General features: G+C 42.8%; 1 protein-coding gene across 3 annotated transcripts in view; it reads right to left on the bottom strand.

The window, feature by feature from the left end:
- The window catches only part of MTO1 (mitochondrial tRNA translation optimization 1), a 45,734-nt gene that overhangs the window by 27,736 nt on the left and 3,635 nt on the right, over positions 1–14,363 (bottom strand). The window contains exons 2-11 of one of the 3 annotated variants that reach the window (XM_011987114.1): positions 13,688–13,887; positions 13,490–13,607; positions 6,486–6,775; positions 3,402–3,514; positions 3,120–3,310; positions 2,884–2,957; position 2,788; positions 2,444–2,574; positions 717–921; positions 341–512 (exon numbers count right to left, since the gene is read on the bottom strand). In XM_011987114.1, the coding sequence (XP_011842504.1) occupies positions 341–512; positions 717–921; positions 2,444–2,574; position 2,788; positions 2,884–2,957; positions 3,120–3,310; positions 3,402–3,514; positions 6,486–6,775; positions 13,490–13,607; positions 13,688–13,887 (1,495 nt within the window). Of the gene's footprint in view, positions 1–340; positions 513–716; positions 922–1,834; positions 1,958–2,443; positions 2,575–2,787; positions 2,789–2,883; positions 2,958–3,119; positions 3,311–3,401; positions 3,515–6,485; positions 6,776–13,489; positions 13,608–13,687; positions 13,888–14,363 lie in introns of all 3 variants that reach the window. The other 2 variants (XM_011987113.1, XM_011987115.1) reach the window with 2 other exon arrangements.

The following is a 14,363-nucleotide window of genomic DNA, read 5'->3' as shown; positions in this document are numbered from 1 at the left end:
ATTACAGGCATGTGCTACCACGCCCAGCTAATGTTTGTATTTTTAGCAGAGATGGGATTTCGCCATGTTGGCCAGGCGGGTCTCGAACTCCTGATCTCAAGTGATCCAACTGCCTTGGCCTCCCAAAATGCTGGGATTATAGGTGTGAGCCACTGTATCCAGCCATATATTTTTTAGTACTTAGAAAACAGATGAGTTACAGCTAAAGGATTTTGAAAAGAAGCCAAAAACAAGCTACATCCATTTGAAATGTGTAGATAGGAACACATAGGTAATGTCTCTCTGAAATGATCTTATTTTTCTATAAAAAGTGAGAAAAGTCTACATTAAAAATGCATACCTGACAGGCAGACTTCTACTAGTACTTATAGAAACCTCTGGGATTAAATTCTTCCATTTAGAGCTCGAAAACTCAATAGATTTCAACACAGAAATGCCTTCTTCTAAAGAAGACTTCATCCAACAAGCTCTTTCATATCGTTGTTGGGACACACAGCCAGCGTCTTTATACCCTAGGGAAGGGAGAAAGAGAATATAATGAGTCGTGTGGTTTTTAAAGCAAATTTTTTCGTAGAGACAGGGTCTCACTATGTTGCCCAGGCTGGTCTTAAACTCCTGGCCTCAAGTGATCCTCTTGCGTTGGTCTCCCAAATTGCTTAGATTATAGGTGTGAGCCACCATGCCTGGCTGGATTGCAGGACTCAGGAAAGAATTACCTCGCAGCGTGAGCCGGATGTCAGCATTATCAGGGCGCAGTGACAAACGGAACTCTACTCGGCTGGTAAACATGCGATATGGTTCGCTGGTGCCCAGAGTGGTGAGGTCATCAATCAAGACTCCTATGTAACCTTCTGTTCGGCTAACCACAAAGGGAGGCTTGCGACTGACCCGAAGACTGGCATTGATTCCAGCTATCACACCCTACGAGAGCACTATAATGTTTAAAAGGCCATTATGAACGGAACAAAGGGTTATCCCATTCAGAACACTACCCGGAAACAATGGCATAGGACACAAAGAAAGCAAGTATTGCCCCTAAAGGATATAATAGAGGTAGAAAATATGATCCATATGCAGAAATAGAATATGGGTAATGTATCACTTTAGAAGGCTATGATTCATTGTTTTCAGAGATATCTATCTAATCTTCCTGATAAGCCTCTGCGGGGACTAATCTTTTTTTAATCCAGAGACAGGGTCTTCCTCTGTCACCTAGGCTGGAGAGTAATGGCATAATCTTGGCTCACTGCAGCCTCGACTTCCTGAGTTTAAGCAATCCTCCCACCTCATCCTCCCAAGTAGCTGGGACTATAGGCACATGCCATCACACCTGGCTAATTTTTACATATTTTTGTAGAGATGGGGTCTCACTATATTGCTCAGGCTGGTCTCTAACTCCTGGCTCAAGCAATTCTCTCTCCTCAGCCTCCCAGAGTGCTGGGATTACAGGTGTACGCCACCATGCCCAGCCGGTTAATCTTTTTTTAAAACCCACCTGTGACATTTCTCTAGCCTTTTCCCACTGCAAATAAAAATAAAATAATTTCTGACTTCCAAGGAATAATAATATAATAATTCCTAATGAAGTATATTAAAATAAATTTTAAACTTCAGAAGCAATACATCTAATCAAAATACGATATCACACAGGAGCTCAGAAAACAGTAATAAAGCCATAGTGTTTTAATAATCTTATTATTGGCTGGGCCAGGTGGTTCACACCTGTAATCCCAGAACTCTGGGAGGCCAAGGCAGGTGGATCACCTGAGGTCAGGAGTTTGAGACCGGCCTGGCCAACACAGTGAAACCGTATCTCCACTAAAAATGCAAAAACTAGCTGGGTGTTGTGGTGCATGCCTGCAGTCCCAGCTACTAAGGAGGGCTGAGGCAGGAGGATCGCTTGAACCTGGGAGATCATATCACTGCACTCCAGCCTGGCAACAGGGCAAGACTCTGTCTCAAAAACAAAAACAAAAAAGATCCTATTATCTACAAAAGCCATCTCCAAACACCCCCAAACAGAAATTGTCTTCTATTAGTATGAGTTGTATCTAAGATCTATATAGTTAACACAACAGACATTAAAAGGAGAAATACCAGTTAAATAGTCCCTTTCGGCCGGGCGCGGTGGCTCACGCCTATAATCCCAGCACTTTAGGAGGCCGAGCTGGGCAGATTATGAGGTCAGGAGATTGAGACCATCCTGGCTAACACAGTGAAATCCCATCTCTACTAAAGAATACAAAAAATTAGCCAGGCGTAGTGGCAAGCGCCTATAGTCCCAGATACTCGGGAGGCTGAGGCAGGAGAATGGCGTGAATGCAGGAGGTGGAGGTTGCAGTGAGCCACTCCAGCCTGGGCAACAGAGCAAGACTCTGTCTCAAAAAAAAAAAAAAAAAAATTGTCCCTTTCAGTTTACATTAACATTTTAACAACTTCTTACTTGAGCTGCAGCTTCTTCATAACCAGTGGTGCCATTGATCTGTCCAGCAAAGAAGAGTCGTTGAACCAAGTGAGTCTCCAGGGAAGGAGTGATCTGACGGGGATCTAAGTAATCATACTGAACACCGTAGCCTGACCAAAGAATAAAGACATTAAATAAGTAAATACAGAGCTGGATTTGCTCAAGGTAGACATGCAAACATTACCCTTAAATGCCCTTTAAAAACAGACTATTTAGGTCGGGAGCAGTGGCTCACACCTGTAATCCCAGCACTTTGGGAGGCTGAGGTGGGTGGATCACCTGAGGTTGGGAGTTCGAGACCAGCCTGACCAACATGGAGAAACCCTGTCTCTACTAAAAATACAAAATCAGTCAGGCACGGTGATACATGCCTATAATCCCAGCTACTCAGGGGGCTGAGGCAGGAGAATCACTTGAACTGGGAGGGAGAGGTTGTGGTGAGGTGAGATCACGCCATTGCACTCCATCCTGGGCAACAAGAGCAAAACTCCATCTCAAAACAAACAAACAAACAAAAACCAGCCTATTTAAAACATACAGGTGTTGGGCTTCATCTTCTGAGGCTCTGAGCAACAATGACTGTAGCTAAGGCCTCCTTACTGACCATTAAAACAATGCCGACTTTATACTGAAGGGCAGCTGTGATCCGCTTTACCTGGCTGAATCACTTTAGCTTTCTCCAAGCCTCTGATGCATGTGATCATTTTCTCTTGTAATTCAGCTGGTAGCGTCATAGATAACCCCTGTGGGTAGATAAGGTCAGAATCCATTCCTTCAGGTTCCAACCAAACCTGATGTAGACGGTTTGGAAAACGCAAAACTTTTGATTCAATGGAGGGACAGTATCTAGAACAGAACATTTAAATAAACTTGAAATGAACAAAAGAGGATTGACATCATTTCTTAAAGTAATTGAGCACTGACATTTTGTCCTTACCGAGGTCCTCTTGTTGTTTCCTTAACATGACTATTAAGGTGAAGGTTCTTAAGGACAATCTCATCCACTTTAGGGTTAGTGTGAGTCAAGTAACATGGTAGCTGATCTTCTGGCTGAAAAACAGTAACCAGATGCAATACTGATTTGCTTCTCTACTAGTTTCTCTCTTATCCAAATAAATCCCACATGATATGTACTGATTTTAACAGACACTAAACTTATGCATAATGCCTAGTATTACTTATGAAGTATTCTTGCCAAAAATAAACATCCCAAAAGATGAAGTTAAAATTTAAGCAAATCTCTAAATTTAACCAGTAGTTTAATTTTTTTTTTTTTTTTTTTAGATGGAGTCTCACTCTGTTGCCCAGGCTGGAGTGCAGTAGCGTGATCTCAGCTCACTGCAACCTCCGTGTCCCGGGTTCAAGTAATTCTCCTGCCTCAGCCTCCCAAGCAGCTGGGATCACAGGCAGGCACCACTACGCCTGCCTAATTATTGTATTTTTGGTAGAGACAGGGTTTCACCATGTTGGTCAAGCTGGTCTCAAACTCCCGACCTCGGGTGATCCACCTGCCTCAGCCTCCCAAAGTGCTGGGATTACAGGCATGAGTCACCACACGCAGAGCCACCGCGCGCAGCTGAGGGTTAACTTTCAATAGATCGCACTGAGGTAGTTGCTCTGCTGTGTCTGAAACCCCACCCCAGAAGCAGGTCATATAGGAATGGTTCAGTGTCAGGTTCTCCACAAAAATGCGTTGCATGACGGGCAAGGGGGCAGCTGCCTTTCCAGCAGCACCACCTGATATTGTTTCAAAAAGCTTAATTTAGGCTGGGCATGGTGGCTTACGCCTGTAATCCCAGCATTTTGGCAGGCTGAAGGTGGATCACCTCAGGTCAAGAGTTTGAGACCAGTCGGGTGCAGTGGCTCATGCCTATAATGCCAACACTTTGGGAGGCCGAGGCGGGCAGATCACCTGAGGTTGGGAGTTCGTGACCAGCCTGACCAACGTGGAGAAAACCCATCTCTACTAAAAATACAAAATTAGCCAGATGTGGTGGCGCATACCTGTAATTCCAGCTACTCAAGAAGCTGAGGCGGGAGAATCGCTTGAACCTGGGAGGTGGACATTGCAGTGAGCCAAGATCGCGCTGTTGCACTCCATCCTGGACAACAAGAGTGAAATGCCATCTCGGAAAAAAAACAGTTCAAGACCAGCCTGATCAACATGGTGAAACCCTGTCTCTACTAAAAATACAAAAACAAATTAGCCGGGCATGGCGGTGGGCACCTGTAATTCCAGCTACTAGGAAGGCTGAGGCAGGAGCATCACTTGAACCCAGGGGGCAGAGGCTGCAGTGAGCTGAGATCGCCCTATTGTACCACAGCCTGGGCAACAAGACTGAATCTCCATCTCAAAAAAACAAAACAAAACAAAAAATGCTTATTTGATCAGGCACGGTGGCTCATGCCTATAATCCCAGCACTTTGAGAGGCTGAGGTGGGTGGATGGCTTAAGCCCAAAAGTACGAGACCAGCCTGGATAATATGGCGAGACCCTGTCTCTATTAAAAATAATAATAAATGAAAAAAAATTTTTTTTGAATAAAAGCTTAATTTACAAAATATGTAAGGTTATAAAAGTAATGAAATTTAAGATTTACCAGGCACGGTGGCTCACGCCTGTAATGCTAGCACTTTGGGAGGCTGAGGAGGGCGGATCACCTGGATCACCTGAGGTCATGAGTTCAAGACCAGTCTGGCCAACATGGTAAAACCCCGTCTCTATTAAAAATACAAAAATTAGCCAGTGTGGTGGCAGGAGCCTGTAATCCCAGCTACTCAAGAGGCTGAGGCAAGAAAATTGCTTGAACCTGGGAGGCGGAGGTTGCAGCGAGTCGAGATCGTGCCATTGCACTCCAGCCTGGGCAACAATGGCAAAACTCTGTCTCAAAAAAAAGAAAAAAAAAAAAGTCGGGCGCAGTGGCTCATACCTGCAATCTCAGCACCAGCACTTTGGGAGGTTGAGGCAGGCGGATCACCTGAGGTCAGGAGTTCAAAACCAGTCTGGCCAACATGGTGAAACCCCGTCTCTACAAAACTATAAAAATTAGCTGGGCATGATGGCAGGTGCCTGCAATCCCAGCTACTAGGGAGGCTGAGGTGGGAGAATCGCTTGAACCCAGGATGCGGAGATTGCAGTGAGTCAAGATTTCGCCACTGCATTCCAGCAGGGTGACAGAGCGAGATGGTCTCAAAAAAAAAAAAAAAAGAAATTTACGATTTATGGGGAAATACCCAATTAGCCAAGTTAGCCAATCCCTTTTAGATAGATTACTTCTTTAGGCTGAGTGCAGTGGCTCATGCCTATAATCCCAGCACTTTGAGAGGCTGAAATGGGTGGATCATGAGGTCAGGAGTTTGAGACCAGCCTGGCCAATATGGTGAAACCCCATCTCTACTAAAAATATAAAAATTAGCTGGGCATGGTGGCGCACACCTGTATACTCGGGAGGCTGAGGCAGAAGAATTGCTTGAACCCAGGAGGCAGAGGTTGCAGTGAGCTGAGATCATGCCACTGCTCTCCAGTCTAGGTGACAGAGCAAGTCTCCATCTCAAAAAAAAAAAAAAAAGATTGCTTATTTGGCTGGGTTCGGTGGTTTACACCTGTAATCCTAGCACTTTGGGAGGCCAAAGCGGGTAGACCCTTTGAGCCCAGGAGTACAAGACCAGCCTGGGCAACATAGTGAGACCCCATTTCTCAAAAAAATTTAAAAAATTAGCCAGGCACAATGGCTCCACGCCTATGGTCTCAGTTACTCAAAGGGGTTGAGGTGGGAGGATCACTTGATCCCAGGAGGTCAAGGCTGTAGTGACCCATAATTGTACCACTGCACTCCAGCCTGGGTGACAAGGTGAGACCCTATCTCAAAAAAAAAAAAAAAAAAAAATCACTTTTTTGCACTATAAGCAATAGTGCTATAAAGTGAACTACTGCCAAAAAAAAAAAAAAAAAAAGTTACAATACTTCCTGCTGCGAATAGCCAATATCAGCTGTAAGCCAGGTTTTCATAAAGTATCTTACCTTAATCCATACTGTCTCATTGGTAAAGCTGAATGGTACGGATGGATTGTCCGGTGTCTGCTTGTTTAGAATACTGAAATTAATGGAGTCTTTGGCAATTCGGGGTGGAGTCCCAGTCTTCAACCTTCCCACCACAAACCCTAACTTCTCCAGCGTCTGAGCCAATCCTATAGAAGGCTGATCCCCTAAACGTCCTGCTGGATGCATCTCCAATCCAATTACAATCATGCCTCTCAGAAATGTCCCAGTAGTCAGAATCACACTCTCTGCATATACTGTGCTTCCATCCACTAAATAACAAGAAAAAAGAATAAAGTCATTATCTATCTATCTATCTATCTATCTATCTATCTATCTATCTATCTGAGATGAAGACTTGCTCTATCGCCAGGCTGGAGTGTAGGGGTGCAATCTTAGCTCACTGAAACCTCCGCCTCCCGTGTTCAAGCAATTCTCCTGCCTCAGCCTCCCGAGTAGCTGAGATTACAGGCATGTGCCACCACGCTCAGCTAGTTTTGTATTTTTAGTAGAGATGGGGTTTCTCCATGTTGGTCAGGCTGGTCTTGAACTCCTGACCTCAGGTGATCCACCCACCTCAGCCTCCCAAAGTGCTGGGATTACAGGCGTGAGCCACCGTGCCCGGCCTAAAGTCATTTTTCAATTGTTACCATGGATAAAAATGGAATGTAATTATTTTTTATTAGAACTACAGAAAAACTATCAGTCTTTAGAAACTTGAGAATCATATTTAATATTTTTGTTTTTTCAAGCCATATCGACATATAACAGACATATAAAAAAACTGCATATATTTAGAGCATGCAACATGGTGTTTTGATACAAGTATACCTTCTGTGATGATACCCATAATCAAGCTAATTAATATAACCATCAGCTCACATAGTTACACATTTTGTTTGTGTGGTGAGAACACTCACGATTTACTCCCTTAGCAAATTTTAAGTATATCGTACATTATTATTAACTACAGTTACCATACTGCTCACTAGATTGCTAGAACTTATTCAACACTTACAGCTGAAAATGTGTAAACTTTAAGCAATATCTTCCCATTTCCCATACCCCAGACAAAGCATTTTAAATGAGTCAGAAGGCTACATGTTATTAATCTCAATCTAAGCAATGTAGGAGAGAGAATACAATGTGTTATCACCAATTCACATGTACCTAAAATCATTATCAACACTAAAAAGTCTCAATTAATTTTAAAAATTAATTAATTTTAGCCTTCAGGATAAATATGGCATACAACCTCACATTTTTTCTCCCTTCTAAAACTCAAAGAAAATCCAACAGGGGAAAAAAAAGGTATAAAACCAAAAGGACAAGTAATGAAAAAGAACCAGTCAGAACACGAGAAATTTCAATATATTTTTGAAAGATAGAAAGTGGTTAAAAGAATGATAACTCACCTAGCAGAGAGGAGACAGCTATAACTTAAGTATTAATATCTGAAGAGAAGATATCAATGAGATGAACAAATTTGCCCTGCAAAGGCTCAGAAATTGGAGAACTGAGAATAAGAACTGAGGAGGAATGTAGAAACGAAACTTGGGTCAGAAAATAAAATAAACAGCTGACATTTGCACATTAAGGTTTTGTTCTCAGATAGCTCTACCTTACAGTAAAATGGAGGTTTATTCTTCAGGTAATGGGGACTTTTTGTTTAATGGATACAGAATTTTAATTTGGGATGATAAAAAAGTTCAAGAGACAACTGGTGGTGATCAGTGCACAATACTGTCAATGTACTTAGTAGTACTGAATTGTATATTTAAGAATGGTTAAAATGGTACATTTTATGGTTTGTATATTTTACTACAAAAAATTGTTACTGTTGGGCCTACAAAATATGGACAGGGTCACAAAATAGCATTTAAAGATATTAAATTAAATTGGCCAGGCGCAGTGGCTCATGACTATAACACCAACATTTTGAGAGACTGGGGCAGGAAGATCACTTCAGCCCAGGGGTTCAAGACCAGTCCTGGCAACATAGTGAGACTCCCATCTCTACAAAATAATAATAATAATAATAATAAATCAGCCAGAGGTGGTGACACATGCTTGTGGTCCCAGCTACACAGGAGGCTGAGGCAGGACGATCACTTGGGCCCAGGTGGTCGAGGCTACGGTGAGCTGTGATCATGCCACTGCACTCCAGCCTAAGCAATAGGGCAAGAACTTGTCTCAAAAATAAATAAATAAACAATTTAAGGGTATAAACTTAAATACTAATAAAAACACTATAACCATTAAATCTGGAAAATAAAGAAAGTCAGAGGAGAAAAGGAAATGAAAGTAAAACTAGTAATTGTTACTTGAGGGAAGTCAGTGAGCATATTATATTATATATAAAATCATAGCTTTTAAGATAACCATCAGAACAAACTCACAAACTTTAAAAAAAAAAAAAAAAAAAAGCATGGTCTCCAAAAGCAAAGCAAACACAGATTAAGGTTTTTTTTGAAAATAAGTACAGAGAACAGTGTGTTTGTGTATAATATGCTACAATTTTGTGAAAACAATAAAAAATATGTATACATATACATGAAAACATGTACATATGCCTAGGTAGAAAGACTACCCAAGAGATTAACAAAGCAAATGCTCCTGAGAAAGAAAACTGGCTGGTTGAGGGGACAAAGTGAAGGAGACAGACCATCTTTTTTTCCTTTTGAGACAGACTCTTGCTCTCACCCAGGCTGGAATGTAGTAGTGAGATCTCAGCTCACTGCAACCTCCACCTTCCAGGTTCAAGTGATTCTCCTGCCTCAGCCTCCTGAGTAGCTGGGACTACAGGTGTGAGCCATCATGGCTGGCTCATTTTTGTATTTTTAGTAGAGACAAGTTTCGCCATGTTGGCCAGACTAGTCTCAAACTCCCAACCTCAGATGATCCACCTGCCTCAGCCTCCCAAAGTGCTGGGATTACAGGTGTGAGCTACAACGCCCAGCTAAGACAGACTATCTTTTCACTCTATATGCTTTTTGTAGCTTTTAAGTTGTTTGCCCTATGTATTTCCCAATCAAGAAAATTAATTAATCTATAATAAAAATGAAAATGGGAATTAAGATATGTATTTTAAAAGATGATACTCCCAGGCCGGGCACGGTAGCTCACGCTTGTAATCCCAGCACTTTGGGAGGCAAAGGCGGGCATACCACGAGGTCAGGAGATTGAGACCATCCTGGCTAATGCGGTGAAACCCTGTCTCTACTAAAAATACAAAAAATTAGCGGGGCGTGGTGGCACGCGCCTGTAGTCCCAGCTACTCGAGAGGCTGAGGCAGGAGAATCGCTTGAACCCAGGGGACAGAGGTTGCAGTAAGCTGAGATCATGCCACTGCACTCCAGCCTGGGCTACACAGCAAGACTCTGTCTCAAAAATAAATAAAAAAAATTAAAAATAAATAAATAAAAAATAAAATAAAAGATGACACTCCCTGGCACAGCCTCTCTTACCATTTTGTTCCCAAAATGCTAGTGGGCAGCCGTATTATTCTCTTAGGTGGAAAATTGATTCTTCTGAGAACTAACAGACATTGATATTTGAGAATTCACCAGTCCAAAAGGCTGGTTCAAGTCTTTTCTTTTTTTTCTTTTGAGATGGAGTTTCGCTCTTGTTGCCCAGGCTGGAGTGCAGTGGCACTACCACGGGTTACTACAACCTGCACCTCCAGGGTTCAAGTGGTTCTCCTGCCTCAGCCTCCCGAGTGGCTGGGATTACAGGCATGCGCCACCACACCTGAGTAATTTTGTATTTTTATAGAGACAGGTTTCTCCATGTTGGTCAGGCTGGTCTCAAACTCCCAACCTCAGGTGATCCACCCACCTCAGCCTCCTAAAGTGCTACGATTACAGGCACGAGCCACCGCGCCCCGGCAGTTCAAGTTTTAATCACCTCCAGAATTAGCCAGGCAATAAAATTAACTGTGCATACATAAATCCTCCAGTCAGTGTTTTAGTGCCTTATTATTTATTTAGAGACAGAGTCTCACTCTTGTTGCCCAGGCTGGAGTGCAGTGGCACTATCTTGGCTCACTGCAACCTCCGCCTCCTGGGTTTAAGTGATTCTCCTGCCTCAGCCTGCCTCTTGAGTAGCTGGAATTACAGGTGCATGCCACCACACCCAGCTAATTTTTGTATTTTTAGTAGAGACAGGTCCATCACATTGGCCAGGCTAGTCTCGAACTCCTGACCTCAGGTGATCCGCCCGCCTCGACCTCCCAAAGTGCTGGGATTACAGGTGTGAGCCACCGTGCCCGGCCTAGTGGTTCATTTAAAAACATAACAGGCTGGCTCATGCCTATAATCCCAATACTTCGGGTGATTGAGGTGGGAGGACACTTGAGCCTAGGAGTTCAAGACCATCCTAGGTAACATAGGGAGGCAACATAGGGAGATCCCACATCTCCAAAAAAATTAAAAATAAGCTGGGTGTGGTGGTGTACATGTATAGTCCCAGCTACTTGGGAGATTAAAGTGGGAGGATCACCTCTGGAAGGTGGAGGCTGCAGTGAGCCATCATAGTGCCACTGCACTCCAACCGGGGTGACAGAGTAAGACCCTGTCTCCAAAACCAAAAACGCAAAAAAGTAAACAGAAAACCAAAGTTCACTAGATATTTAAAGGAAGTTGTGTACATGAAAGAGAGCAGCCCAAACACATAAACAGAAGTAAAAAATCTGGAGAAGGCCAGGCATGGTGGCTCACACCTATAATACCACCACTTTGGGAGGTGGAGGTAGACGGATCACTTGAGGTCAGGAGTTCGAGACCAGACTGGCCAACATGGTGAAACCTTGTCTCCACTAAAAACACAAAAATTAGCTGGGCATGGTTGCTGGTGTCTGTAATCCCAGCTACTTGGGAGGCTGAGGCAGGAGAATTGCTTGAACCCAGGAGATGGAGGTTGCAGTGAGCCAAGATTGTACCACTGCACTCCAGCCTGGGTGACAGAGTAAGACTTTGTCTCAATAAATAAGTAAATAAATAAATAAATAAAATACAACAATTATTAACTCAAGGCAAAACCAAGTATATGAAACGGACAAACATAATACACCTCTGTGCAGTAAACAATACTTAGTCAACAATGTAAATATATCAACCAAAAATTATGGTATAATTATATTAGAAGGAGAAAGGGAAGGAAAGTTGGATATTAAAGAGAATTACCATAATAATAAGTTAATAGGCTGGGCACAGTGGCTCACGCCTATAATCCCAGCACTTTCGGACACTGAGGCGGGCGGATCGTTTGAGTTCAGGAGTTCAAGACCAGCCTGACCAATATGGTGAAACCCTGTCTCTACTGAAAATACAAAAAATTAGGCGGGCATGGTGGCAGGTGCCTGTAATCCCAGCTACTTGGGAGGTTGAGGCAGGAGAATCGCTTGAACCTGGGAGGGAAGCGTTGCAGTCAGCTGAGATGGTACCACTGCACTACAGCCTGCGCGACAGAGCCAGATTCCGTCTCAAAAAATGTTAATAGATGGCTGGGTGCGGTGGCTCACGGCTGTAATCCCAGCACTTTGGGAGGGCAAGGTGGCTGGATCACGAGGTCAGGAGATCGAGACTATTCTGGCCAACGTGGTGAAACCCCATCTCTACTAAAAATACAAAAATTAGCTGGGCATGGTGGTACATGCCTATAGTCCCAGCTACTCAGGAGGCTGAGGCAGAATCGTTTGAACCCGTGAGGCGGAGGTTGCAGTGAGCCGATATCGCACCACTGCATTCCAGCCCAGCACAGTGAGACTCCACCTCAAAACAAAAAAAGTTAATATATAAAGTCTAGAACTGTAAATTAGGAAGTAAAAGCATAAGCCTGCTATTTAGACATATGGAAGTATATATAAGTGACAACTAAAAAAGTTGAAGTGTCTCTCCGGTGAAGTAGATGGTTGTTTTCCCACATAAATTTCAAAATTTCTTTTTTATTTATTTATTTATGTATTTATTTATTTATTTATTTATTTTGAGACAGAGTTTCACTCTTGTTGCCCAGGCTGGAGAGCAATGGTATGATCTCAGCTCACCGCAACCTCCGCCTCCTGGGTTCACGCGATTCTCTGGCCTCAGCCTCCTGAGTAGCTGAGATTTCAGGCATGTGCCACCACACCTGGCTAATTTTGTATTTTTAGTAGAGACGTGTTTCTCCATGTTGTTCACACTAGTCTTGAACTCCCAACCTTAGGCGATCTGCCCGCCTCAGCCTCCCAAAGTGTTGGGATTACAGGCATGAGCCACTACACCCAGACTTATTTTTTATTTATTTTTTTGACACAGGGTCTCACTCTGTCACCCAGGCTGGAGTGCAGCAGCACAATCACAGCTCACTGAAGTCTCAACCTCCTGGGCTCAAGCAATCCTCCCACTTCAGCTACTTGAGTAGCTGAGACTACAGGCACCTGCTACAACGCCGGCTAATTTTTGTATTTTTTTGTAGATATGGGGGTTTTGCCATCTTGCTAAGGCTGGTCTCAAACTCCTGGGCTCAAACAATCCACCTACCTCAGCCTCCCAAAGTGCTAGGATTACAGGCATAAGCCACCATGCCCAGACCCTTTTAATATTTTAAGAAAAAATTATATGCATGATTTGATAAAAAATATATAACTGTTTTACATAAAAATATATATAAGCTGTTAAAATATGAATTTTTAAAAAAATTAAAGTCAGAACCAGAAAAAACAGAAATTACAATAGATGGGGAGAGAGGGAGACATAAATATGCAGATTATAAAGTTCTACACTAAGATGGAACATGGTACTTACTGATGAGCCTAGAATTTGAGCATCATAAATGTTAAGGTGAAAAGAGAAACGTATTTATTTATACAGTTTTCCTCATCCAGGTAGAGAAAATGCAACAAGTTCCTTGAATAAGCAACATATCTCCATACTTAGCTCTAAAATAAATTTATCACATGGAATATGATATGCTGTTATCACACACCATCTATAACCAATACGTACCCAAAACAACCCCACTGACACGGCATTTCCCAGTGTGTTCAGGCTCTGGTTCTGTAAGAATAAGATCTTCTACAGCTCCCTCCTGAACAGTAAGCAGTGGTGTATTCAAGATTTCTTTCTGTCAAAAGAAAATATCAGTTGAAACATGGTAATTAAACAATCACTATAATCTTTCCCGTGCTCATGCCCTATTCTTACCTGCATGTTCTGTTTATAGAGTTTCCTATCAATCTGAGCTCTCAGACCCCACACAGCCGGTCCCTTACGCCGGTTTAAAACTTTATAATGTACACCAGACTGGTCACAGATGCGAGAACACAGGCCATCCAAGGCATCTACTTCCCTCATTAAATGTCCCTTGCCGATGCCACCAAAGGAAGGATTACATGACATCTGACCTAAAGAGAATAGACGTAAACAAAATAAATATATGAACACTTTGTACATAGTGACTACTTAATAAGAAAATATTTATACAGGTGACTATAATCATCTCATACGATAAAAAATAGAAAACGTGAAAGATATACTACAAAGAAAATCCCAAAGACCCAATGGGATGCAGAAGTGTCCAGGGCAATCTGGATGACAAACCACTTTCTGAACTTCCTTTTGTTTTTTTTAAGATGGAGTATCATTCTGTTACCCAGGCTAGAGTGCAGTGGTGCAGTCTCGGCTCACTGCAACCTTTGCCTTCCGGGTTCAAGCAATTCTCCTGCCTCAGCCTCCTGAGTAGCTGGGATTACAGGTGTCCGGCACCATGCCCAACTAATTTTTGTATTTTTGGTAGAGACAGGTTTCACCATGTTGACCAGGCTGGTCTCAAACTCCTGACCTCAGGTGATCTGCCCACCTCAGCCTCCCAAAGTGCTGG

The sequence above is a fragment of the Mandrillus leucophaeus genome, unplaced genomic scaffold (assembly GCF_000951045.1).
Source record: "Mandrillus leucophaeus isolate KB7577 unplaced genomic scaffold, Mleu.le_1.0 Scaffold300, whole genome shotgun sequence".
In the NCBI taxonomy this organism is placed as follows: Eukaryota; Metazoa; Chordata; class Mammalia; order Primates; family Cercopithecidae; genus Mandrillus; species Mandrillus leucophaeus.
This window is presented reverse-complemented; position numbering and strand designations above follow the sequence as displayed.